The sequence below is a fragment of the Wyeomyia smithii genome, chromosome 2 (assembly GCF_029784165.1).
Source record: "Wyeomyia smithii strain HCP4-BCI-WySm-NY-G18 chromosome 2, ASM2978416v1, whole genome shotgun sequence".
NCBI lineage: Eukaryota > Metazoa > Arthropoda > Insecta > Diptera > Culicidae > Wyeomyia > Wyeomyia smithii.
The window spans coordinates 84,382,615-84,407,184 of record NC_073695.1 but is presented as its reverse complement, the minus strand read 5'-3'; the positions used below and the strand labels follow the sequence as shown (position 1 = coordinate 84,407,184).

The 24,570-nt window shown below is 36.7% G+C and overlaps 1 protein-coding gene across 10 annotated transcripts in view; it reads left to right on the top strand.

The window, feature by feature from the left end:
- The first annotated feature begins 4,604 nt into the window (after positions 1-4,604).
- LOC129720943 (peptidoglycan-recognition protein LF-like) overlaps positions 4,605-24,570 on the top strand; it is a 41,999-nt gene continuing 22,033 nt past the window's right edge. For 5 of the 10 annotated variants that reach the window (XR_008727319.1, XM_055672882.1, XM_055672886.1 and 2 more), the window contains exons 1-4: positions 4,605-4,775; positions 19,863-20,564; positions 20,624-20,851; positions 20,961-21,112. Coding sequence is in view for 9 of the 10 variants with exons in the window: in XM_055672882.1 (XP_055528857.1) it covers positions 20,009-20,564; positions 20,624-20,851; positions 20,961-21,112 (936 nt within the window). In the remaining variant the exon portion in view is untranslated. The other 5 variants (XM_055672885.1, XM_055672884.1, XM_055672883.1 and 2 more) reach the window with 4 other exon arrangements.

The following is a 24,570-nucleotide window of genomic DNA, read 5'->3' as shown; positions in this document are numbered from 1 at the left end:
GCTTTTGGGTGAGTTTTTGAGAATTCTACTTTATGAGAAATTTAAAGTGAACTAAGAAGAATCCATTCCATGGATTAGCAGATTGGTTTATCTAGAAAATATGCGTTTTTTTCCTGTTTTTAATTGTGTTTACATGTTGTATAAGATGAATATATGGGCTGGGATGAATTATGGAACAGTTCCCCTATTTTTAGAACAATTTTTTTCTTTCAAAGTAGAATTCAGTTCTACTCACACTGTTTTAAAACTTCAAATAAATAATATCGGGGGGCTAAGAAATGCAATAGGTTTTGTCACATGTCTGTTAATTTTCTGGTGATTGCGAACATTTGCATATGACGTATGACGATTCTTGTTTTCTTATTGTTTCTGACATCATTTTGTTTAACCTTATTGCCAAACAATTTTCTCTAGTGGTATCGTATAAAATAGTTGGCTCAATCACAAACTTCTAATTTACATAATTCAAACTAGGTCAATAAAAAAATATGATTGCATGTAGTGAGAAACAATTCTTCTTCTTCTATGTACTTCTAGCGCTACATTTTTATTGCTTGGAATGAATGTAGAACTGCGGTCACACATTTCATAATTTACAAGGTAAAAAAGATCAACAGTCCTTCAAGAACGTGTATTTTGTAACAGCTTTAATTTCGAACCTTGCGTGCTTGGCTAGCTCTGGCAGCAAACGTACAGGTCTGAACATGGCTGCTTTGTTGTTTGTTTTCGATGCCATCTCAACGATATGCTTAGCTTATTGACGAAAAACTACTGTACCTACTTCATGCTCAACGTTCGTCTGTTTCCGCATAAACAATGTGCAGCGCAGTCCGTCCTTTTTTTAAGGGGGGGATTTGTTAGTAACTTAAGTATTTATGATAAATATTAGTAAGTAATGAGTATGTGTGTCCAATCACAAATGGTGACTTCTCAACACTGTTAGAAATTTGTAATTTTAATTGTTAGGATTTGTTTGCTTTCGCAATTAGGACTTATCGTTCGTAGGGATTTAAACCTACTTGTCAGAGAAGAGTAAGTTAACTTATAACTAACTTAATTGCTAACTTATTGGCTATAAAGAGAGCTTATCGTAGCAATTGAGGATTGCAACGATTTTTGTCGAAAATTGTTAATAATTTTATTTGACATAGCTTCTAATGGTTCAACACCAGTAAGTCTATGTACTTCGAGTGTACCAAACCAAGGGGGACGCTTCAAAATCATTTTCAGAATTTTATTCTGAATCCTTTGGAGCGTTTTCTTCCTTGTTGAACAGCAACTTGACCAGATCGGTACAGCATAAAGCATTGCTGGTCTAAAAATTTGTTTGTAAATCAAAAGTTTGTTCTTTAAACAAAGTTTAGAATTCCTGTTAATGAGGGGATATGAACATCTCGTATATTTGACGCACTTGGCTTGTATACTCTCAATGTGCTCTTTGAAAATCAGTTTTTCATCGTAAATTAGTCCCAAGTACTTAACCTTGTCAGACCAACTTAAAATAACCCCATTCATCTTGACAACGTGGTTATAGTTTGGCTTGAGGAAAGAAGCCCTAGGCTTATGCGGAAAAATTATCATTTGAGTTTTAGAAGCATTGGGAGAAATTTTCCACTTTTGCAAGTAGGAAGAAAAAATATCTAAACTTTTCTGCAATCGACTGCATATGACACGAAGACTTTTTCCTTTTACGGAAACGCTTGTGTCATCGCAGAACAATGACTTTGTGCATCCTGGAGGCAAATCAGGAAGATCTGAAGTGAATATGTTGTACAGGACTGGACCCAAGACTGAACCTTGAGGTACACCTGCTCTGACAGGAAATCTATCTGATTTTGAATTCTAATAATCAACCTGAAGAGTTCGATCAGTAAGATAATTTTTAAAAATTTTGATTAGGAAAATTGAAAAACTAAAAGTTTGCAATTTCGCAATCAAACCTTTATGCCAAACACTGTCGAATGCTTTTTCTATGTCTAAAAGAGCAGCTCCAGTGGAATAACCTTCAGATTGGTTAGCTCGTATCATATTAGTAACTCTGAGCAATTGATAAGTTGTGGAATGCCCATGGCGAAATCCAAACTGTTCATCTACAAAAATTGAATTTTCGTTGTTGTGTTTCTGTTAAGAATAATTCTCTCAAACAGTTTACTTATTGAAGAAAGCAAATTGATTGGTCGATAACTTGAAACTTCAGCTGGATTCTTATCCGGTTTTAAAATTGGAGTAATTTTTGCATTTTTCCATAATTTGGGAAAATATAGCGCAGTCCGTCCTCTTTTTCGAATTCCCTCATTCTAGCGCCTACGCCGCGTCATCTGCATGTTTCATAAGTCTCCGTAAGTATTTAAGACAATCATACGGCTTTTTTCATCATACAGGTAACATTACTATTCATCGTCACATCCAGGCTTGTTAATACGATAGAGTATCGTCGATGATCGTCATCGTCGATACCGATAACGTATGCTATCGTTATTGACGATGATGATTGCGTCTTCAAACATTAACGTTATCGACGATAACGATATTTACCTGACGCTATCAGCTCACTAACGTCTTTTGTTATGCCAGAGCAAATGCACCATTGGCTATATTTCGGTTGCTAAAGCTGGCTTGACAACCAACAAAATAACCGCACCGAGCGTTGCTATTTACTCTTGGAAAATAACAACACAAGTTAGGAAAAATTCTCGAGTAGCAACGAATTCAAAAGTTTGGTAATGCAATAGCAACGAACCGATCCGTTTCTATTGGACCAAATGCTGCTTGTTTGTGCAGCTATCCAAGACAGCAACCAAAGTCAATCAAACTGCGAATTCGTTTATCAGACGTTATTGATTCGATACCGTCGAGTAGCTATCGTCCTTGGCAATGACGCTAATGTCTGAAGACGTTAGCGTCATCGTCGATAACGATAACAGACAGTATCGTCATCGACGTTTACGATAAGTTATCGTTTAACAACCTTGGTCATATCGCTATTTCATTCAACCGAATTTGCAAGTTACATTGTCTGGTCGTGGTGAAGGAAGCAAAGTCAAAGGTAAGACAAAGTCTCGTTTATCTTGTTCTGGACTTTAATTTGCGGCAGGTCGAATTCATCGTTTGCCGCGTAATAGAAATTATGCGCGTTGGTGCTGGAGTACTGACAATCTGGCCGCTGTAATGGAGTATCTTGTTGCAGAAGTGTTTGAATCTGTAGGGAACGCTGCTTCGCAATAATGAAGAATTGAGCAAGCTTTTATTTGACTATTGCCCAGGGAGGAGTTCTGTGGAACATTCAAACTTTCTACTTCCGAAGAAAACACGAAAGATGCCATATTCGATCAATTTCCAGCTTTGTAAAAAATGAACCAAATCGTTCTTTTAAGGACGACCACATGTTTTCAATTGAAGCAGTAGAAATGAGTGTTTGCCTCTAATCAAAATTCAAAATTTGACATAACATTTTCACCAAGCAGGATTCAGTTACACCAACGATGTTTTGTTTTGACGGTGAACCCACTAACCTTCAGCTGTGTTCCAGCAACTTTGAACATTATTTTGGCTTTAAGTCAGTTAAATAACACTTCTTTTCAAGGCTACCAGTTATTCAATAAAGAAAGAGAGTTGAGAGAGCATTATAACTTAATATGACAAATACAGTGCTTCAAAATAGACAAGCAATATTACAGAAAAATTTTAAATAACACAACAGTAGACAATTTATGACGTTGAATGCAGTGAAACTATACTTAAACTGTATTAAACAGGGATCATTTGTTTTATTTTCACTAAATCCTCTACTGATAGTATGTGTCATGAAGTCATCAGTAAAGTTCGGTGATCATTTTTGATTATGATGGTGATAATGACGACGGCGTTGATACCAAAGATGAATGAAAAAGCTCTGAACTGATCGCATTCAGCTAAACTGCCTCGACCTAGTGAACGATTTTGTATATGCAAAATCGGAATAAATTTATAGTAGTATATAGCTTGTTTGTCATCTGAACTCTGTCTGTTAACTTGAAATTTGAAAAAAAAAAATATTTCATTGTATTTTTATCCCTTTCTTACTTAATGGAAAAAACTAAAGCGGAGTTTTTAAGATGCGATGATATACCACATTTTTATACTTTTTTTCGGATGTCTGTGTTGAACTGGTTTGAATCAGATTGAATGCCCTCGAAATCACTAACTTTTTTGGAGTGAATTGAAAGGAATTTGCCATTGATTACAGCTATCCTCTACTTCTCTGAACTTGCTTTGTAACTACCCGCGCTGGAAACCCTTATTTGATTGCTTAAAACAAACTTACATAAAACAAACTGTCAATGTTTATGATAGCGATACCACATCATACTCTGTCTACGCGGATAGTCAAGCCTTCATCCGCCAGTGTTGAAAACTATATTCGCCGACATGCAGGTACTAATGATCACTAGCAGTAAATTTATTGTATACACTAACCCCACCCCACACTCTCCGGACTGGAGTTATGAATTAACTGGAATCCAAATCGTTCACGCTGGTGTAGTTGTATATTCAGCAATCCTATCGCAAACAACCAACAAGCAAAGACAAACGCGCAAGTTACACGTATCACGATTCAGCGGGTGCCTCAGTGTGCTAGTCTTCGCCGGATCGCGCAACCGATTGGATCGTCGAGAGTTTAAATGATGCGCGGAACGATTTTGTCGTAACAGAACTGAGACGTCATAGATCATTGTGTATTCAAAAGGCAGCAGTGAAAAGCAGTATATCCACTTCGCGCATCCTACGAAACGAAGGTGCTTACAGGTTTATTGCATTCATGGTTGATGATAGTACAGTTGACGGGGTGAAAGATGCTTGCGTTATGCCGAATGAACAAAGAAATTGGAATGCATGATAAGCCTCGTGTTCCCCAATTGATAGTGATACCAGTGCAAACGGGCAGAAATGATTGAATATTTTTATCTTAACAAGAGCAACAAGTACAGTGCGTCGAGAATGTTGTTGTTGTTATCATTCTGTGAGCCTACATTGAGCATTGTCGAAAGCATGTGATTGAGTGCAACATGGAAGCAGCGCAGTATTGAGCAATCGCAAGTTTAAAGATCAAATTGCAAATTTAATAATAAGTGAAAAAAAAAGTAGAAACAACGTACGACACAAATCGAGAAGATTAGAAACTGTGTTTTCCAGATAGATTATACAATACCTTGCATTGGTGTACCTCTGATTGTTAAAGAATCTTCAAGTGTTGTGTGATGTTCGAAAAACATGTTTTTGCTGATGTATTCAATACATACAGCAAACATCGTTCAAATACATATTAAATCGAAAAATGAGTGAGTGACTGTATTTCACGATTATCATGTTACGAACAGAGATGGTTCAGTACAGAACAGCATCATTCACAAAGTGGTAACCCCGACACCCAATGACTATTTGAAATATGTAAATTTTAGTTGACGCTCCTTAGAGGGTTTCTTACTTTCGTGCTCGTAGAAACTGCAAGATTCTATGATTTTTTTACAGTATATTGCGTTGAGTTCATTCGAACATACATTGTCATTTTTTATTTGACTGAAACTGATGTCTTCGGCAAAATAGTTGTTTTGTCCTGAGCAGTTCAGAACAAATGTGCCAATTTTAATATTTTTTCTATTGTCATTTTTGATTTGATTGAAACTTGATAGCGTATATTTTTTTGGAAGAACAAAGCAACTATCTACAACTTTGTCTAAGGCATTACACCAAGCTGTTCAGACTGCAAACATATTTTAATTATTCAATACCATTTTTTAACTGACCTCTTTCAAAAATAAATCTTGATGAGAAAAATACTAATAGCACAAATCTTTATCTTTCACTACATCTTTAGCCCAAAGAAACATCTATGCAAAGTTTCAGTCAAAAAAAATATTGTAGATTTAAATCGTTGCCCTATGTTACTTGGAATTACCCATTTGTGCAAAATTTCAGCCAAATCAAAAATGATCGATCAAAATCACCTCCTATATTGCTATTCTTCTACAAGGAACTTCCGTTACCTACTAATCAATCAATCTATATCTTAAACACCCATTGCATTTTATTCAAGCCAACTCGCAACTCCAATGGGTGATTTTTCAGGAAATGCAAAAAGAAACAAAAGAAACGTTAATGAGTCTTACAAAACGTCACAATTTTCAAAAGAACACTTTTCTTAAAGACATCAGTTTTTGATCTATTCCAACATCAAATCAAGACTGTAAAAAGCTTTTTAAATAAGCATTTCCTTTAGGATATCTAATATATTTTGGAAGCAAATATTACACTGTAGAAAATCGACACGTTACTGGGAAGTGGAATCAATCTTCTTACACTCAGATTTCAATGTTTACACATGTCAAATGCCAAAACACCGTCAAATACCGTGAATTCTAATAAAAATCGATATGAGTCGACATAATAGAATGACAAGGTTCGTTTATTGACATTCATATGTAAAGAGCATTGGGGATAAGCATGCGATTTATTTTCAGTGTAGTTGTCCGGTTGAGAAGTTCTCTCAAATTGTTCACTGACACAAGAATTGGGGATGCCACAGTAGGCAGTTGGTATCTACTTTTGACGTCTGTGCATGGCGCACGTGACTTGATCGTTGTACGCGGAAATTGGACCTTGAAACTATTCACTGGTGTTCGATGTGTACCATGACTAGCGACGTCGTGTTGTTACGTTTTGACTAGCGCAAAAAAAAACGAAAATTTGTTCAATTTCGGGAAAATTATTAGGGGCCATCCACATTCCATGTGGACAGATTTTAAGCATTCACACGCCAAATATTGTTCCCTTTTTTCTTGATTGGTTTTCGAGATGTGCGAAATTTGTGTTTCGTTTGTATAAAACCCCTCCCTTACGGAAGAAGGAGGGGTGTCGAAACACTATGGACATATTTTCACCCCTGAAAACATTCATTTGCCAAATTTGGTTCCATTTCTTTAGTTAGTTTTCGAGATGTGAAAAAAATTGTATTTCATTTGTATGGGACCTCTCCCTTCCAGCAGAGGAAGGGGTCTCGAACTATCCTAATCATCTTCCTCGGCCCCTAAAACCCCTATATATAAAATTTCACGCTGATCGGTTGAGTAGTTTTCAAGCCTATATGGATCAGACAGACAGACAGACAGAAAGAGCTGCATTTTTATATGTTTCGATTGAATGATCACGATTATTTCATATCAAACTGACAAATTCATATGATAAATCACTTCGTGGTCTATTACTACACCGAAAGTGACAAATGTGGAAATTGGGTAATTATTATTAACATTGCTGTGACCGTTCTATACACAATTAAAAGGGAATGAAATACTATTTACTGCATGGGCGCAACTAAGGAAAATTTCTAGGGGGGGCTAGTTTTCATGTATGTCACTTAAAAAAGAGAAAAAAGAGTTTGAACATGCTTATTTAATAACGCTTAAAATAGTATCGTAAAAGCAGAAAAAAATCACTTCGGGTTAGAATCTCCGAAGATGTACTGAATATCTTGAAAACATCGTCAACGCCAAGCTCTTTCAGCAACAATGCTTCGATATTGAGGAGAGCTAGATTTGGTAAACGGCTGGGCAGTGCTTTTTAACAGTTCACCCGAACTAGTTAGAAGAAAATAGACCCCAGTGTGGTTCAAGGCATATTGCCCTATTCTTACCTCCACGTGGTACCAACTGGGATACGAGCAACCAAGAAAAAACCGGTAAACCGGTGGGGTAGTTGTTCTCCTAGAGAGAAGCTTGTCTGCGCGTCTACCCCACAGGCTAGGGGCGGCTTAAAGAGCGACTGATCCGGACCGGATGGTTGAACTATGAAATGCGGTGTCTCGCCAGCTCCGTCGCGAGGCTAGGTATCGCAGCCCTAGTGAGGCAGCATACTAAAATAAACATACTACGGAGAATCAAGAATTCAAAACGAACCGGAACAATCGGCAATGACCCAGCCGACGAAATAAGGACGACGATTAGAAGCTCAGTACATGTAACAGTAGATCGCTTAACGACCCGGATGTCGACCGAATTCTGCTGGATCAGCTAGAACCCCGCCACTTCGACCTCGTCGCGCTCCAGGAGCTTTGCCTGAAAGGAGAGAAGGTACGATGGATTTGACGCCGCAAGGCACAGTACCACCAAAGCGGCAGGCAATCAGCGACAGACAGGTTGTGTTTGTTGAGAATTAAGAGCCGGTTCCACAACTACACTATTCCCGATGGGCACTGCCCTCACGAAGGAAGACCTGATGCAGGGAAAGAAGCGTTCTACGCACAGCTGGAGAAACTCTACGATAGCTGCTCGCGTAGAGATATCAAGATCGTCGTTGGGGACATGAACGGAAGGATAGCCTTATATAAGCCGGTTATCGGCCCGCACAGCCAAAGTCACTTCTTTCCTCGACCAACGTACAGTAAAACAAATTGACCACGTTCTCAACGACGGCCCGTTCTTCTCAGACATTACAAACGCACGCACCAATCACGGTGATGATCGGACATGACCACTTCGATACAAAAAACTACAAAACCCTGATAACCGGTAGTCCTCTATGGAAGTCCTTTTGATATTTTCGAACAGAAGGTGCCTATCGGCGAACTGAAGGTGACTATCTACGGAGGAGCACAAGCGGACGACGGATAATGGCTACAGCGCATGAACCATGAGTTACAATCGCTGCTTGGAGAGAACCCCATTGCACACCTGGCGAAAGACAATAGGTTGCGGTGGGCCGGTCACATCTTAAGAATGCCGGACGACAACCATGTGAAATCACTTCTTTTCAGCAACCCTACCGGCACAAGAAATTAAGGGGCGCAGCGTGCATGATGGCTCGACCAGATCGAAAGAGACTTGCGAGTGATGAGACGTCTGGGGAACTGGTGAAACACAGCCCAAAACCGAGTAAACTGGCGGCTTCTTGATACAGCACGAGTTACTACAGCTCTCGTCTGACTGGTAAAGTGAGTAAGAGAGCAAGGGTTGAGAATCGATCCTGGGTGCAGAACCAGTTCTTAGCCAATGAATGACGACATCTCAATTTGTGTTGATTTTGATGCTCTGATAAGTAGTATGGAATGTATATATATTGAATACAATCATTCTCTGGGAAATTCTAGGGGGGGCTAAACACGTTCTAGGGGGGGCTTCAGCCCCCCCTAGCCCCCCCGTAGTTGCGCCCATGTATTTACTGTAGGTAGACTTACCAAAGTTGAAATCGTGGGCACATCGATCTGAGGGCATAGGCAGCGAAGAAACGCAGCAGCTATCAGTAATTGCTTGTACAAATATGTTTCTCCGAAACTCAATACATTGCAAACACCGTGTAAAACACAGTGTAAAAATTGCAATAACTATAATTAGTTTTTAAGTTTGAGTTTCAGAACTCGTTCTAGACAGATAGACGAATATGAAACATGACATACTAACTAACATCGCACATCAGACTTCCTATATATGAAACGATGATCACTCTTGTTGCTTAAGTACGAAGCCATGCGTTGGATGATACCATCGCACACTACTTTAGTACTTTTTTTTTGCAACAGCTTCGCGATCACCCACACTAACAGTTTCGCAAAACTGGAATCACGTTCACTCCCAGTTTAGCCAAGAAGACACGAATCGTCACGCTCCACGAATCAATTTCGTCATCACTAGACGATCAAACGATGACGATCATTTGGATTTTCCCATAATAAAGGGAATTGTGCTACACCGGTAGCTGATGAGTAGCGTTGACTGACAGGTTGAATTCGAACAGGCAGAGAAAAATAATCAATTAGAGTACTCTTATCAAGGAACATTTTCTGTACAAACAGAAGTGCTGGGAGTGCGGGTTTTGTATTCTTCTGTTGATTTTGTTTTTCGGAGTTTCATTATACCAGTATGTTGTGTATCACAAAATCGTCACAAAGAGAAATTTAATCATCCTCCGAGTGGAGAAATCAGTTTTTACCTAACTTTCGTTGCTTGTTAGTCACACACACGCATTTGCTACAAACTGTTTCTAATTGAAGACCTATCTATTCTTGTCCTTGAACATGTCGTAGTTCAATATTTCACAAACGTTTGTGACTACTAATCAGTGTACCGTTTTATTAGATTTGAGTTAAAGATTGTTTTGATTTTGTCAGCTTTATGGCTAGGTTATGTTTGCGTTTGTAAACCCACCAAAAGGCCAATAATTTCCGGAAAAGCTCTATTTTTAGGTATAGATTCAAGGACCATCTTTTGAAAAGAAATTCAATTTAGTTACATAATTCAGTAAAAATGCATTTTTGAACAGAATTCTATCGATTTTTCAAACCGAAGTAGCCCTAACTAATAAGCAGCTTTTTGATCACTATATGAACCTTTTTCTCATTTTGCAATGAATTCAACTCATATAATTCGAGCATGTTACATCCATATCCCCGTTTAATATGATTAAAAATAATTAAATTCCTTTCACTATAATATGAGTCAAAATTGCATTAAGTTAAAAAATTTGGAAAGAGTATCAACTTTATTTTTGATAGAGTTTTGTCCGCTCAGTTCCCTTTCCGAAACATACATATGTTACTGCAAGTGTTGGCACCAAACTGAAGAAGTTGAATGGAGCGTGAAATTCGCACAGCAATAATAGTCATTTTTTCAATTTTATCAGTACGCTACCTACAAAAAAATGGTTTAAAAAATGGAACGGCTGAACCTTATTAAGCAGTTTTAAAAATATGTTTGAAAAGAATTTTCAAAAAGTTTCAAGTTGATAAATCAAAAACATCCTAAATAAACTCATCTGAACACACACAAGCACCTCTCACACACAAGCACGGATATAAATAAAAAAAAAGCGTATCATTCACTTCAATAGTGATACTGCCAATAATATGAAGTGCGGAGTACAGAAAACACCTGGGCAATCGAGGAAAAACTGCAATGCTGCTGCTGATGGTGATTGAAAGTTTATCTCATAAATATGATTACTATAAATTACTCAACAAGAATTGTACATTTTTGCAACGGTTATAAGTTATATTATATTTTATATTCGATATTCACTAAATAATTGTGACCGGATAGTATCGAAAGATTGAATTCCCAAATGTACAAATTTATAGAAGAGTAAGAGCCGGCGAATGCTTGTGAATTTTTGGTCCATTTACCAAGATTCATTCCGAATTTTTTCTTACATTTAAAAATTGTTAGATGATATTTTACTATTTTAAAGTTTTCAATAATAAACGTTTATTAGCTGTCTTCGTGATACAGCGAATGTAATTGTAGGTAAATAAAAAAAATGTTAAGCAAAAAACAAAAGTGGAATTGTTGATTGCTATGGTTTTTTGCTGAAACTTGTTGATAATTTTGTTTAACATATCTTTTTATGTTTGCCAACTAATGAACTTTCGTGAGGGCTCCCATATTATTTTGAAAGTAAGATACATATTATAAATTTGATTTAATCAGAGTTAAATAAGACAAAACCATTCATTATGATAACGTGAATATAATTGGATTTGGTTTGTGAGGATATAGCGTTAATTCTGACTTGACGCATTACGATAAACTCTTGGTGCTTCTTCAACAAGAACGATGAGCTTGTGCTTTGTCCAATGCATGTTGTTTGCACAAAAAAATTCTACCGGCATAATATCGCCAAATTTTAACGATATTTTTTGGAGTGTTGTTGAATAAATTTCTAGAAATAGATTTCCATGAAAGGTTGAAAATAAAAGTACGTAGGTCACCGAGCAAACTCATTGATTCTGTCTACGTATTCTGTATATTTTGTAACAAAAATCCCCTAATTACAGTGTTAAGTCCCACGTCACCATTTCATACAACCATAGGGCTGTATACCTTGTAGTATTTAGATGCCAAATGATTTGAAAATTCAAAAAGCGTCGAGATCTAATGTTATCTCGAAAAAAAAAATTTAGTCGAAAATCGACATCCTAGAACTTCTGGGCTAGTTTCCCACTATAATTGTTTTTTCCTATTCAATAACAATGAATTTCATTTTAATTGTGTTTGGAAACACCCCAATAAAAAAAGAACCATCCTAAAAAAATATATGAACCACCCTAATGAAAATCAAATTTGCGATACCTATACTATATTAAATATTTCACATCTGGTTTGGAACGAGTTGTGAGTCAGTTTAGAAACCAGTTGTGAAATATTTCATGCTGAGCTTTCGGTTGCCCAGAAAACGGCTCCTAGAATACCCAAAAGGTCGATTTTCGGGCAAAAAAAAATTTTTAAGGTAAAACTAGATATCGACGTTTTTTTTGCCCTTTTTCGGTCATTTGGCATCGAATAAAAGTTTCGAATTCCCAATTTCATGTACTCCCCTCTTGGTAGTTTTTCGAGGGTCGAAAAATCGCAACCTTTGAAACACCACTACACCATGTCCGATTGAGCTGAAACTTTGCACAGACCATTTTTTTTGGGCCAATACAAAACACGGTGCTCCTGAGACCGTTATTATAAAAAAGTACCATGAAAACGGTTAACGCCAGTTCGTTTGTTATGATGTTCTACATCTCTGAGTGAATTTTTAAAAAAATCGTTGGTGGCATTTTTGAGTTACGTCCACTTTATGTTAAAATGCCCGATATACTTAGAAAATTCATACAAACTCCATGAGTAATTAGTCATAGTCTCTCAGATTTCGATGAAACATTGTAGGAATAGATGTTTTGCCTCCCGATAAGCAATTTTTACATAAATAAAACAAACGCAAGCTTGAAAAAGGGCGTAACTTCTTCTACGGTGCTCCTCGGATCGTTAATAAAAAAAACGTTAGTTATAGCAGAATCAATTCATTATATTTTGATAGCCTAAACCATTTTAAACTACTTTTTACGAGATAAAATGTCATAGTTCTCCAACGTTATGATTAAGTGGGTGTAACATAACATAATGCTTAAATAACTTCTGGGCTTGTTTCCTACTATAATTGCTTTTTCCTATTCAATAACAATGAATTTCATTACACTTTTCACTTTTTATTCACTTTCACTATTTAATTCTATCACATTTCACTTGCAAATACGTATTTCGGCACTGACATAGTGCCTTCGTCAGTGCTTATTTGGACTGTACAGTCCAAATAAGCACTGACGAAGACACTATGTCAGTGCCGAAATACGTATTTGCAAGTGAAATGTGATAGAATTAAATAGTGAAAGTGAATAAAAAGTGAAAAGTGTAGTGAAAATTTTTCTATCAAGACGCTCGAACATAAGTGAATAAATTTGAATGGATTTCATTTTAATTGTGTTTGACACCACCCCAATTAAAAAGAACCATCCTAAAAAAATATATGAACCACCCTAATAAAAATCAAATTTGCGATACCTATAGACCTTTTTACGTACGAATGTATTAGTGCACCTAGTTGAGGAAAGTATTTACAAATCGCCTTTTGTTTGCTATGCTATGTTTTTGGCAGCTGGACAAATATTCAGTTGAATACCTATTATAAGTTCTAAACTCGTTTCTGAATGAATTTTTCATTCGTGATCATGAATCGGGGGAAGCTGCTGAACATTATCGACCAAAAATGGTAAAAAGTGATAAAAAGTCGGAGCAACGAGATGCGATAATTTACAGTTTGGAGGAAACCAAAGCAACTTTACATGAGTTTACACGTTCATTAGTGTGCGTAGGTGAAAAGTCACTTATCTCTATATTATATTAAATATTTCACATCTGGTTTGGAACGAGTTGTGAGTCAGTTTAGAAACCAGTTGTGAAATATTTCATGCTGAGCTTTCGGTTGCCCAGAAAACGGCTCCTAGAATACCCAAAAGGTCGATTTTCGGGCAAAAAAAATTTTTAAGGTAAAACTAGATATCGACGTTTTTTTTGCCCTTTTTCGGTCATTTGGCATCGAATAAAAGTTTTGAATTCCCAATTTCAGGTACTCCCCTCTTGGTAGTTTTTCGAGGGTCGAAAAATCGCAACCTTTGAAACACCACTACACCATGTCCGATTGAGCTGAAACTTTGCACAGACCATTTTTTTTGGGCCAATACAAAACACGATGCTCCTGAGACCGTTATTTTAAAAAAAAGTACCATGAAAACGGTTAACGCCAGTTCGTTTGTTATGATGTTCTACATCTCTGAGTGAATTTTTAAAAAAATCGTTGGTGGCATTTTTGAGTTACGTCCATTTTATGTTAAAATGCCCGATATACTTAGAAAATTCATACAAACTCCATGAGTAATTAGTCATAGTCTCTCAGATTTCGATGAAACATTGTAGGAATAGATGTTTTGCCTCCCGATAAGCAATTTTTACATAAATAAAACAAAGGCAAGCTTGAAAAAGGGCGTAACTTCTTCTACGGTACTCCTCGGATCGTTAATAAAAAAAAACGTTAGATATAGCAGAATCAATTCATTATATTTTGATAGCGTAAACCATTTTAAATTACTTTTTACGAGATAAAATGTCATAGTTCTCCAACGTTATGATTAAGTGGGTGTAACATAACATAATGCTTAAATGTTGGGTTATGAAAGGTGCATATTTTTTTCTTCATTTTCATTCCAAGTTCCAAGTTGCGTTTATGATATTATTTCGCTTGTATATTTACCATACATATATTTAAATCTACTTACATTATAACTATGCAATAAAAATGAAATAAGAAATAACATAGAAATTAACTAAAAAGCAAAGCCTTGGTGCTACATTCCGTATCGGAACTCGACCTTCTGTTTATTATACACAGACTTCGCAGCCAACTGTTGAGTGTACAGGACAATTGCGGGGCTAGCGCTACGATCCTACTGACACTAACAGTCTCTCCCGATCCGAGACTCGAACCTACGACGTCTGGCTTGTTAGGCCAGCATCGTACCTCGAGACCAGCTGGGAGAATAACTTTAAATTAACTATACTGCCCATAAAAGCATGAGAGTCTCATATGACTTTTAGGCAAATTTGAGTTTATATTGTCAATGTATCTAATTTTGCTCAAATTTCCGTATGGCTTGATGAAATTTGAAAGTTTGTTCTGAAAAATAATAGAAAAACACCAAACCTTGCCTGTCCCATATTGAAAATAAAGGCATACGAGTCCCATCCTAAGTATATATATATATATATATATATATATGTATATATATATATATATATATATATATATATATATATATATATATATATATATATATATATATATATATATATATATATATATATATATATATATATATATATAATTCATTGTCTTTCAAAAACAACATTTCACATTTGTTATCAGTTAAAAAAAAAGTGTGTACATACAAATATCATTGACTTGAATTGAAAATACAGTTCATGTTTGCAAGGTTCATAAAAAATAGAGACAATAAAACTGAATAAAACTTATTTGTATTCTCAAAGAAAATCGAAAGTAAAAGTTTTTTTTCTGGCAACTGTTTCCAGAAGTTCTTCTTTACATCTGGAATGAGTAGAAAAAAGTGTTCAGGAGTGTGGCCTTACGGTTTGTATTAATTTTTTGTGGACTCTTAAAGAATTTAATTGTAGACTCTATGTCTAACGAGCTTTCGTCTATCAGCTGTAGTTGCTCTTTGATAAATAACATGCACCGGTTCATGCTACAATCCTATATATCTATATTGCATCCTATCCATCCATTGCTATCCTATATTGCAATTCTATGGTCCAAAAATGTAGACACAAAATAGACTAATAATAAATGCCTTGGCCGTCTTAGAATGTGTGGAGACAGATATGCTTTCATTTTTCGTATATAGGGGAGGAGTACCAGTTATGGCAATACCTAAAAAATGTACCAGTTATTGCATGAACCAGTTATGGCCTATGGAGTTTAAATGGAGTATTGCCATAACTGGTACCATTGCGCTTATGCGATATAGCCATAACTGGTGCACTTGCCATAACTGGCTCACCTACCCTATATAGAAAAAAAAAGCAAACGAGTCCCATCTTTTATTTCCAAGCCTGGAATTCATGTAAATGTTCTTAGAACTCATGGAAATACATAATGCTTCACCTCATGAACATATAGTTGAATAAAACATACTTTTAGTTAAATCATAGTTATTTGCTATAAATTCAAGATTAGAATTTAATTTGCAAATTTCTCAACTGTGAACACATTTCCATATGGGACTCTTTTGCTTTAATGGGCAGTATAAGCGGACACTTATAATCAATAAGTATAAGCGGACACTTATAATCAACAACTGTATCAACATCAATGGCCTACAACAGCATTCAACAACTGTGATTTGTAGGCCATTGATGTTGATACAGTTTTATATTGCTCTTAAGTAAGAGTGAAATCACTGTGGACAGACTCTGGCATGCTGAAGTAACCGCAACATAATTTGAAATAAACTTTTTACTGCTAGGTTATATCAGTTTTATTAAAATAAAGAACATAGACCCTTTTCAAAGCTTGGGATAGTTTTATTGTCATACAAATTTCGTATCGGCAGGTTTACCATCCATTTCTATTAAGTTTCATAAAAAACAGAGAGGCTAAGACTAGTTACTGGTGGAGTTGGTACGAATTTTCTAAGGATATCGGACATTTTGACATAAAATGGACATAACTCAAAAATGCCACCAACGATTTTTTTAAAAATTTACCCAAAGATGAAGACCATCATAACGAACAAACTGGCATTTACCGTTTTCATGGTACTTTTTTTTGATAATAACGGTCTCAGGAGCACCGTGCAAAATGTACATGGTCGATTTTAGAAATTTATCATGATCCTTCTCGCTGCCACCCTAATGTAGGATACCTAAATAAAAAAAACCTTTAAGATTTTTTTTTATCATCCTGGAGGCCTTTTCCGCTTGAGAGTAACGGTTTTGATGGGTAATATCCACGCGAATTGGAAACTTTCTTTTTTAGTTTTTTTCTTGTATTTTATTTTTTATTATTTATTTTATTTATTTAATTTATAGATTGATTCCAAAAAAAAATGAATTCAAAGCATTTTGTACAATACCGTAATCCGGTGTAAGGTTGTTCCAGTGGGAGTCAACACTATCTAGCCTGTTACTCATCAGCCATATTCAATCTCACTTAATTTAGTTTCATCAATCTCACCCCGGCAAACAGTATTAAAAACACCTATCAGACAATAATTAATCCAATTTCAAGATTTCGGAGAAAATTAAATTGAAAATTTAAGAAAGTGTGTGATGAAAAATACATTAAATCATCAAGAAAATGTATACTCAAACATTCATGAGAAGAAAATTTTAAAAGTCAGACATGTAGTTTATTTATCACGGAATCAACAAGTTGTTAATAGTTGAGCAATATTGAAAATCATTACGGCTTTTTCTAGAGCTATAATATATATAAGTATAATTGATGAGAGCTTTTTCTAACGCTTAATCATTACCAAATCTTTATAGCTAGATGACCAAGTAGTAGCAAGTACCCGTGCTACTCGAGCGTGACATCTCTGGACTATCTAAATGTTTTGGATCTTTAAAAATAGCAGCCTATTTGATCATGGAACAACAAATCTATATCATTCATACCGTGTCAAATAAATGTTTTATGAATGAAAAACGATCACAATCACAGTTCTTATTCAGATCCGTCTCGATATAGCATCACAAACTCACGACGTGACATCGACAACGCTTCTCTCAATTTTGGATGTTTTGAAATTATCAACAAATAATCAATCATTTTTCAATAAATTTACTACTACTACTTATTTCTGTTGCAACTTTTTACAAAAACTGTAAGTTGAGAGACTGCGTACATAAGTTGCTTCAAATGATAAAAATGCTTTACTGCAAAAGTATTTTCTAGAGCGTATGTTTCATTGAAAGAACGTTAAATTGTCATAATTGTTTATTTTCGGGATGCTTTCTTGTGCTGCTGTAAATATGTTAGTTTAAATAAGTGTTCCGAAGACTTTTGAAACAATTTAAGTGTGATTTTTTACCGTTTCAAGGTAACTACCCAACCTTTATCCCCCCTCCTCTTCAGCCGACGCACGATTAAATAGGTGTGTCCCGCATTGAAACTTCAACTATCTGGTCACTTTAATGTACAGACTAATAATATTTTCAATATTTAAACAATATCGCACGCTTAGCTAATAGCGGTCTCGATCAACTAGATTAGTTGAGAGAATTCGTTATCGATATTGTTTTTGGCACATTTTGCATGTGTAGGATAAGTACAACGATACACCGTGCCCCAGTGCTGAGTCGAGAAAATTTCCAGCTCGAAAAGATCCTCGACTCGATCGGGAATCGAACCCGATATCACAACCGTGTGGGAGAGCTAGCCGACCGACATCGCTAACCACAGAACCACGGGGACCACCATTCAATATTTACTTCTTGAATTTCTAGTAGAGTTTAATGGAAACTTAGAATTCTGTTTTCTGATTTCTTATATCATCCTACTAAGACGCTCAGTGAAATATTTTCAAATTTGATAATGGCATCCATGTCAAATGAGCCAAATCTATTTCCTTCCTTAAAAATTGTTTGAAATACCAAGTGACTCTTACGAGCCATAGAGTAAAAGTTAAAAATCCTATAGCCCCTTCCATTGAGAAACATACCCGATCAGTCAAAAATATCAGTATTATAACTATTTTTTCGGAAAGACAAATTTATCATCAAATATTTTTTAGAAGAAACTTTATCAATCACACAAAACGTTCAGATGCTTATAATATTTTTATCATTATTAGACACTCGGCGTAGGAGATAATTCAAAGTTATGATTTATGTCAGCACAAAATCCAGCACATTTAGATACGGGATTATCTCCTGCCCCGAGTGTCTAATAGTGATAAAAAATATTTCGAAAGTCTAAACGGCTTGTTTGACCGGTACAAATACGCATCTTACACACATACAGAAATTACATCACTAGTATTAACTTCCCTTGGAGAATGCGATTGAAGGTATAGATATATTTTTACAAGTATATTTAAAAGCATTGTTTAAATTTCCAGTGCTTATTTAAATGAAATTGATGAGATTAAGAGTAGGAAAGTATTATTAAAATCATTACCACGAATTTTAAACGTAACAACTACTTAGACTGAAAACTTATCAAATACGCTCATATACGCCTTCAATGCTTTACCCAATGAATGACAAACGTTGGTATACACTGGAGTCCGTTTTTACGCGGGGAATACGTAGCGTAAAAACTCTAAAGAGGGACCTCAACTAGGAAATCCGCGTATAAAAACGCATAACTTCTGAAATCCAAGTAAAAAAAATTTCACTTCTAAACATATTTCAATCATATCTGCTGTATATTTTCCAAAAAGACTCAAGAGAATCAAGATGAAAGTCAGCAAAACAAATGTTAGGAACTGCTCCTGACGCTCTGGATAAACGATTCAATAATGGTAAATCATTTCAATAAAAATATCGCGAACAACAACTTTTTCGATAAAAATGCGTAAAAATCCCAAAAATCGTTAAAGAACTAACTTTAGTGTATGATTAGTTGTCACACAAATTTATTTTGCGTAAAACTCGCCAACAAATGTATTACTGCATTTGCATTCTATTATAAATGCAATTGTCACGCATGAAGTTATCGTAATGCATAGTTGAGTAGGATAAAAGGTGATGCGGTTAAACCTAAAGTACTATTACAGCTACTAAAAGGATCATAGCACTCACTCCACAACTGCCATGTACACTTGAAGTAGGTTGCCAAGAGTGTCGATAAAAAAGTCTCTCACAGAAACGTTCAATCTGAAGACTTTGCTTTTGCTAAATACCATTATCACTCTTCGCATATTTTGTGCACTCCAACCACAATATTGTGTGCCCATTTAGATTACCTCGAGTTAATTTTAAACTATTTATTTGCAGTGCTATCGCCGGCAAAGTGCAATAAGATAAGTTTTATCAAGTCTTATTCTGGGCCTTACACTCACTCGAGTGCCATGCGATGAAGAAGTTGAAGAACGTGACTAATCGTCATTGGGCATTCCACGACTCGTACAAAAAACACAGCTATGGCTAAATCAAAAAATGGACTCAACAGTACACCGTCCGCCCTCAATTCCAACACGCCATATCCGAGCACATCACAGGCCGCGATAGCGGGAAACTATCCTGTTAATAGTGGCAATAGTGCTGTCGAAGTCAACTCAGGTGTTGATAAGAGTGATAGCAACAGCAGTCCAAACATATCAATTTCCTCGATTAACGAAAACGACAACAACGATTCGAGTGCTTTCGAGAGCAGTGACAGCGAGTGCGATGATGAGCAGATTAAAAAGGCCATTGAACGAATTCCGAACTCACTCCAGCCGGGCGGACAGTTGGTACAGAATGGCATGTTGACCGTGACGAACGATAACGACTCACCATCTGCCAACCGGGGACCGAACATCGGCAGTATAGCAGTACAAAACTCGTCAGACATCACGTTTGGCAACAAAACATACATAAAGGGACAGGTAGTGATAAAAAATATTTACCGTGATAGACAGGATGGCGTCGCTAACCAAGGATTCCAGGGAGATACTGGAGCTAACGCTGAACTGGAGACTGCAAATCAAAAAACTTGTAAGAAGTTTCTATACTTGATTGAAAGTACGTGAATAAGTGAATTAAGAATATTTCAGCTGAACTGTTAAATCCTAAAGAGCCGCTTCCGTGGCGTTCTAGTCTCAAAGCCATCATACGGGATAAACCATTGCTCTGTGTGGCCATTCTGATCGGTGTGATGCTTGCCATAACCGTCATCGTTATATCAGCCTACGTAGCAACGACAACAGGTAAACCTATATTAAAACAACACTACGGCGATGGCGACGACGATCGAGCGTATGTCCCCCCGGATACTGGCATAGGTATTTTAGGGCTTACTTTTACTAAAATAGCGACCGCAAACTGACAATTGCTCCAGTAGAGCCAGCGAAAAATATGCAAGGGAAAGTATTAATCTGTTTTCCATTTCAGATAAAGACTTCTTACCAGATCCAAAACCCTTGCGGATAGTCACAAGAAACGAATGGTTGGCACAGCCACCCCGAGAAGATTTAGAAAAACTTCAACTACCTGTGCATAAAGTTATAATTGCACATACAGCCACCGAAGGCTGCACTACTCAGGTGAGCAATCGCATCCCGTCATTCATGATTGTAATCCATACCTTGAGAGTGTTGTAAGCTGCTATTCGCATAACGGTTCTATGTCGGAAATCATTCTAGTCCTGTCTTCGTATGTGTGTGTGTGTGACAATGTGGAACTGATACTAATTAAAACAAAATACTTTAAAGGGGATCTCTTTTTTCATGCTTTTTCGGAACAAAACTTGCTTTTTCATCAACATTTTTGGGAACAACTAAAAACGCCAAAATATCACATAGGACTGTTATGCGAAAAGCGGCAGAGTTGTATCTTAACTTCGCAGTCAATCATGTTTCGGTTGAATAGATTTTTTATAACCATTGTGAAAGTGGTTCCATAAGAATGTTTATGCGAAACGAAAATTGGATATGATTCGTCCTATTAGTAAACTATGTACAAGCTTTTCTACAAAATCTTAATATCCAACCTGGTAGGAGAAATATTACATATCAAACATGAACACCTGCTAAAGAAAATAGGACGAGTTATTCTGATGCTTCGCTCTGTTCGGACGGTGGGTTGCATTGTTTTTTCACTATCACTCATCTGTCGAAAATCAGAAATTCAGCATCATGCATAAATTTTGTACAAATCATTAAAATAAACGTATAAATGACATCCATAGGCAACCAAAACTTGCAGCCCATATTCCAACCTACCTTGACTATCAATCAGTTAACTGAGAAAATTATTATAGAAAATCACAATCACATGAATACTGTGACGTAATGCGAAATGAGAGTTTACATTTTAATGCTTACTATACTTTTAATGGGAATTAGTAAATTAAGAGGTTTTATCGTCAGCTTATACCCCCATAATAACTAATTGTAAATAAGAAAAGAGAATGTTGCTTTGAGTATTATTCGAATGAAACAGGCATAATTCAATTTTCGATTGACGATTTTTTTTATTGCGGTAAACGATCAGATCAATTCATCTATGGAACGAGATTAACAAAACCGACAAGGAGGCACCATCAAGATTTAACGCTAATAAACAACAGGAAAACATACGATACAACTGTGGAGACAATGGGCCATATCGCATTTACGTCGAACGAAACAACAACGCGAAAAAGGTCTTGAAATTAAACAAGTTTTCACTTGGAGCAAGCCTACGGCAAATGGATGGGTTTCATGGACATATCATGGATATGAAATATTTAGGCCGATATAAAATTATGGTCCTTATCAACAACTTCATTAAGGCTAACGCGCTAGTGGATGCGATCAATGCCTCAGCAGGAGAGTACCGAGCTTATGTTCCAAGGCACCTGGTCACCATCACAGGAAAAATTGCTGGGATACCAACTGACATAACAGAGGAGGAAATTCTGTTGGGAATTCAGAGTGAACATCATGTCATACAAGTTCGTAGACTGAACCGATGGGAGAACAGGGAACCAATACCATCGAATCGAGTGAGCGTCACATTTCGTGCATCACAACTACCAGAAAAAATCAAACTATTTAACTGCATTACAAGAATTCTACCGTTTATCAGGAGAGTAGAATTATGTGAAAAGTGTCTTCGTTACGGACACAAAACTCTCAACTGCAGAGGGATTCGTCGCTGTGGAAGATGTGGTGACCGACACGAAGAGGAGAGCCAGTACAACTGCTGTGAAAAGCCAATAAAATGCGCCAGCTGCAAAAGCAATCATAAATCGACCGATCCGAGTTGTCCAGAGAAGAAAAAACAAGAAAATATAAACAACATTCGTGCTAGACAGAATCTAACTTACGCAGAGGCCCGCGATTTGTATCCGGTATACAGTAGGAACTCTTTTGAGCTATTATCAAATATCCAGGAATATCCTCTACTAACGGAAATATTTGCTTCCGTCGTCAACGAAAACACAGAGAATCTTAAGCAACAGTGGGAAAGGACAAACTTACCTAGACAAAAAATGCAGCCGGCGGTCGAATTATACAAGCCTGACCCCAAAGAAAAAGATAAAAAGAAGGCGTCCAAACGACGGCTTTCGACAGAAGAACCCGGTACCGAACAGCAATCATCCATAGCCCAAAAAGAACAACGAAACAGTACGGAGAAACAAGAGCGACGTTATTCAACAAGATTTTCCAAGGGACGTGAGTGAAAAATTCAAAGTCATCTCGAAGCAATGCTTCGATTTCACTAGAACAATAATATAATCCTCTTCACTATGAACAGTTCTTTTAAGATATTGCAATGCAATATCCAAAGTCTTCATAAACATAAGTCAGAGCTCCATCGAGTGTTGACAGCAGACGATTATGATGTGTCACTACTCTCAGAAACATGGACACATGCAGAAAAGACCCGCAAATACCATATTTCGTCATACCACGAAATTTCGCATTCTCGATTCGATAACTACGGAGGTGCAGCGATTCTTTTGAAAAATAATTTCAATTATGTACAACTAGCCATTCCCACACTGTCCGACTCCACTCAAGCAGTAGCGATTAGGGTGTTGTCACTAGATCTGGTCTTAGTGTCCATATATATTAACCCAACCGGAACCAACACTATAATTGAGGACGACTTATCAAAAATTTTTAGCACCTTACAACCTTACCGAAAAGTACTGATTGGTGGGGACCTTAACGCTCATCACCGCCTTTGGGGAAACGAGAATAATGACAAGCGTGGAGAGCTTCTGATACAACTCGTGAATGATTATGACTTGTTACACCTGAACGATGGATCACCTACATATATCCCAGTTAGACTGGATCAAACGCCGACTGCCATAGATGTCACTATTAGTTCGAGTAGCTTATACATGAATACATCCTGGAAAGTATTGGACTTAAGAATCGGAAGCCAGCATCTCGCCGTGGAAACAGTCATACAATCAGCATCGAGGAGCCGGTCTGAAAAATTCATATTCGGCTATAAGAGAATAAACACCGACTTGGCAGAACTAAGCAGCGAATCAGTGAATGGAATAAGTGATCTACGAAAAATGGTTAAAAAAGTATGCCAACAGAACAGAAGAAAGGATAAGAGAGAACCAAAATTTTGGTGGTCTGAACAAGTGGACAGTGCATGGAGGGAAAAAACAGAAGCGAGGCGTAATTTCAACCGTGTTTCAAGCTTGGAAAATTTGTTGGAATTTAAGAAAAAGGCAGCGAAATTTCAACGAGCCAAAAGACTGGAGATTGACATGAACCTGGAAAATTTTCGAAACGAGATCAACCCATTTATAGGATCGAAAAAACTTTGGGCGAAAATCTGAAGACTTACCGGAAAAAGGAACGTTAAAATTAATAACAACATACTTATGGACTCACAAGACGAGGCAGAGAAGTTCTTGGATGTCCATTTTGGACAAAACGAATACCAGCAACTACACCGAGGAGGAGCAGAGTACAATCTACTCAACGAAGAGGTATGGTTAAACATACTGAACAGAAAAAAGAAAAAATCAGCCCCTGGAGAAGATCGT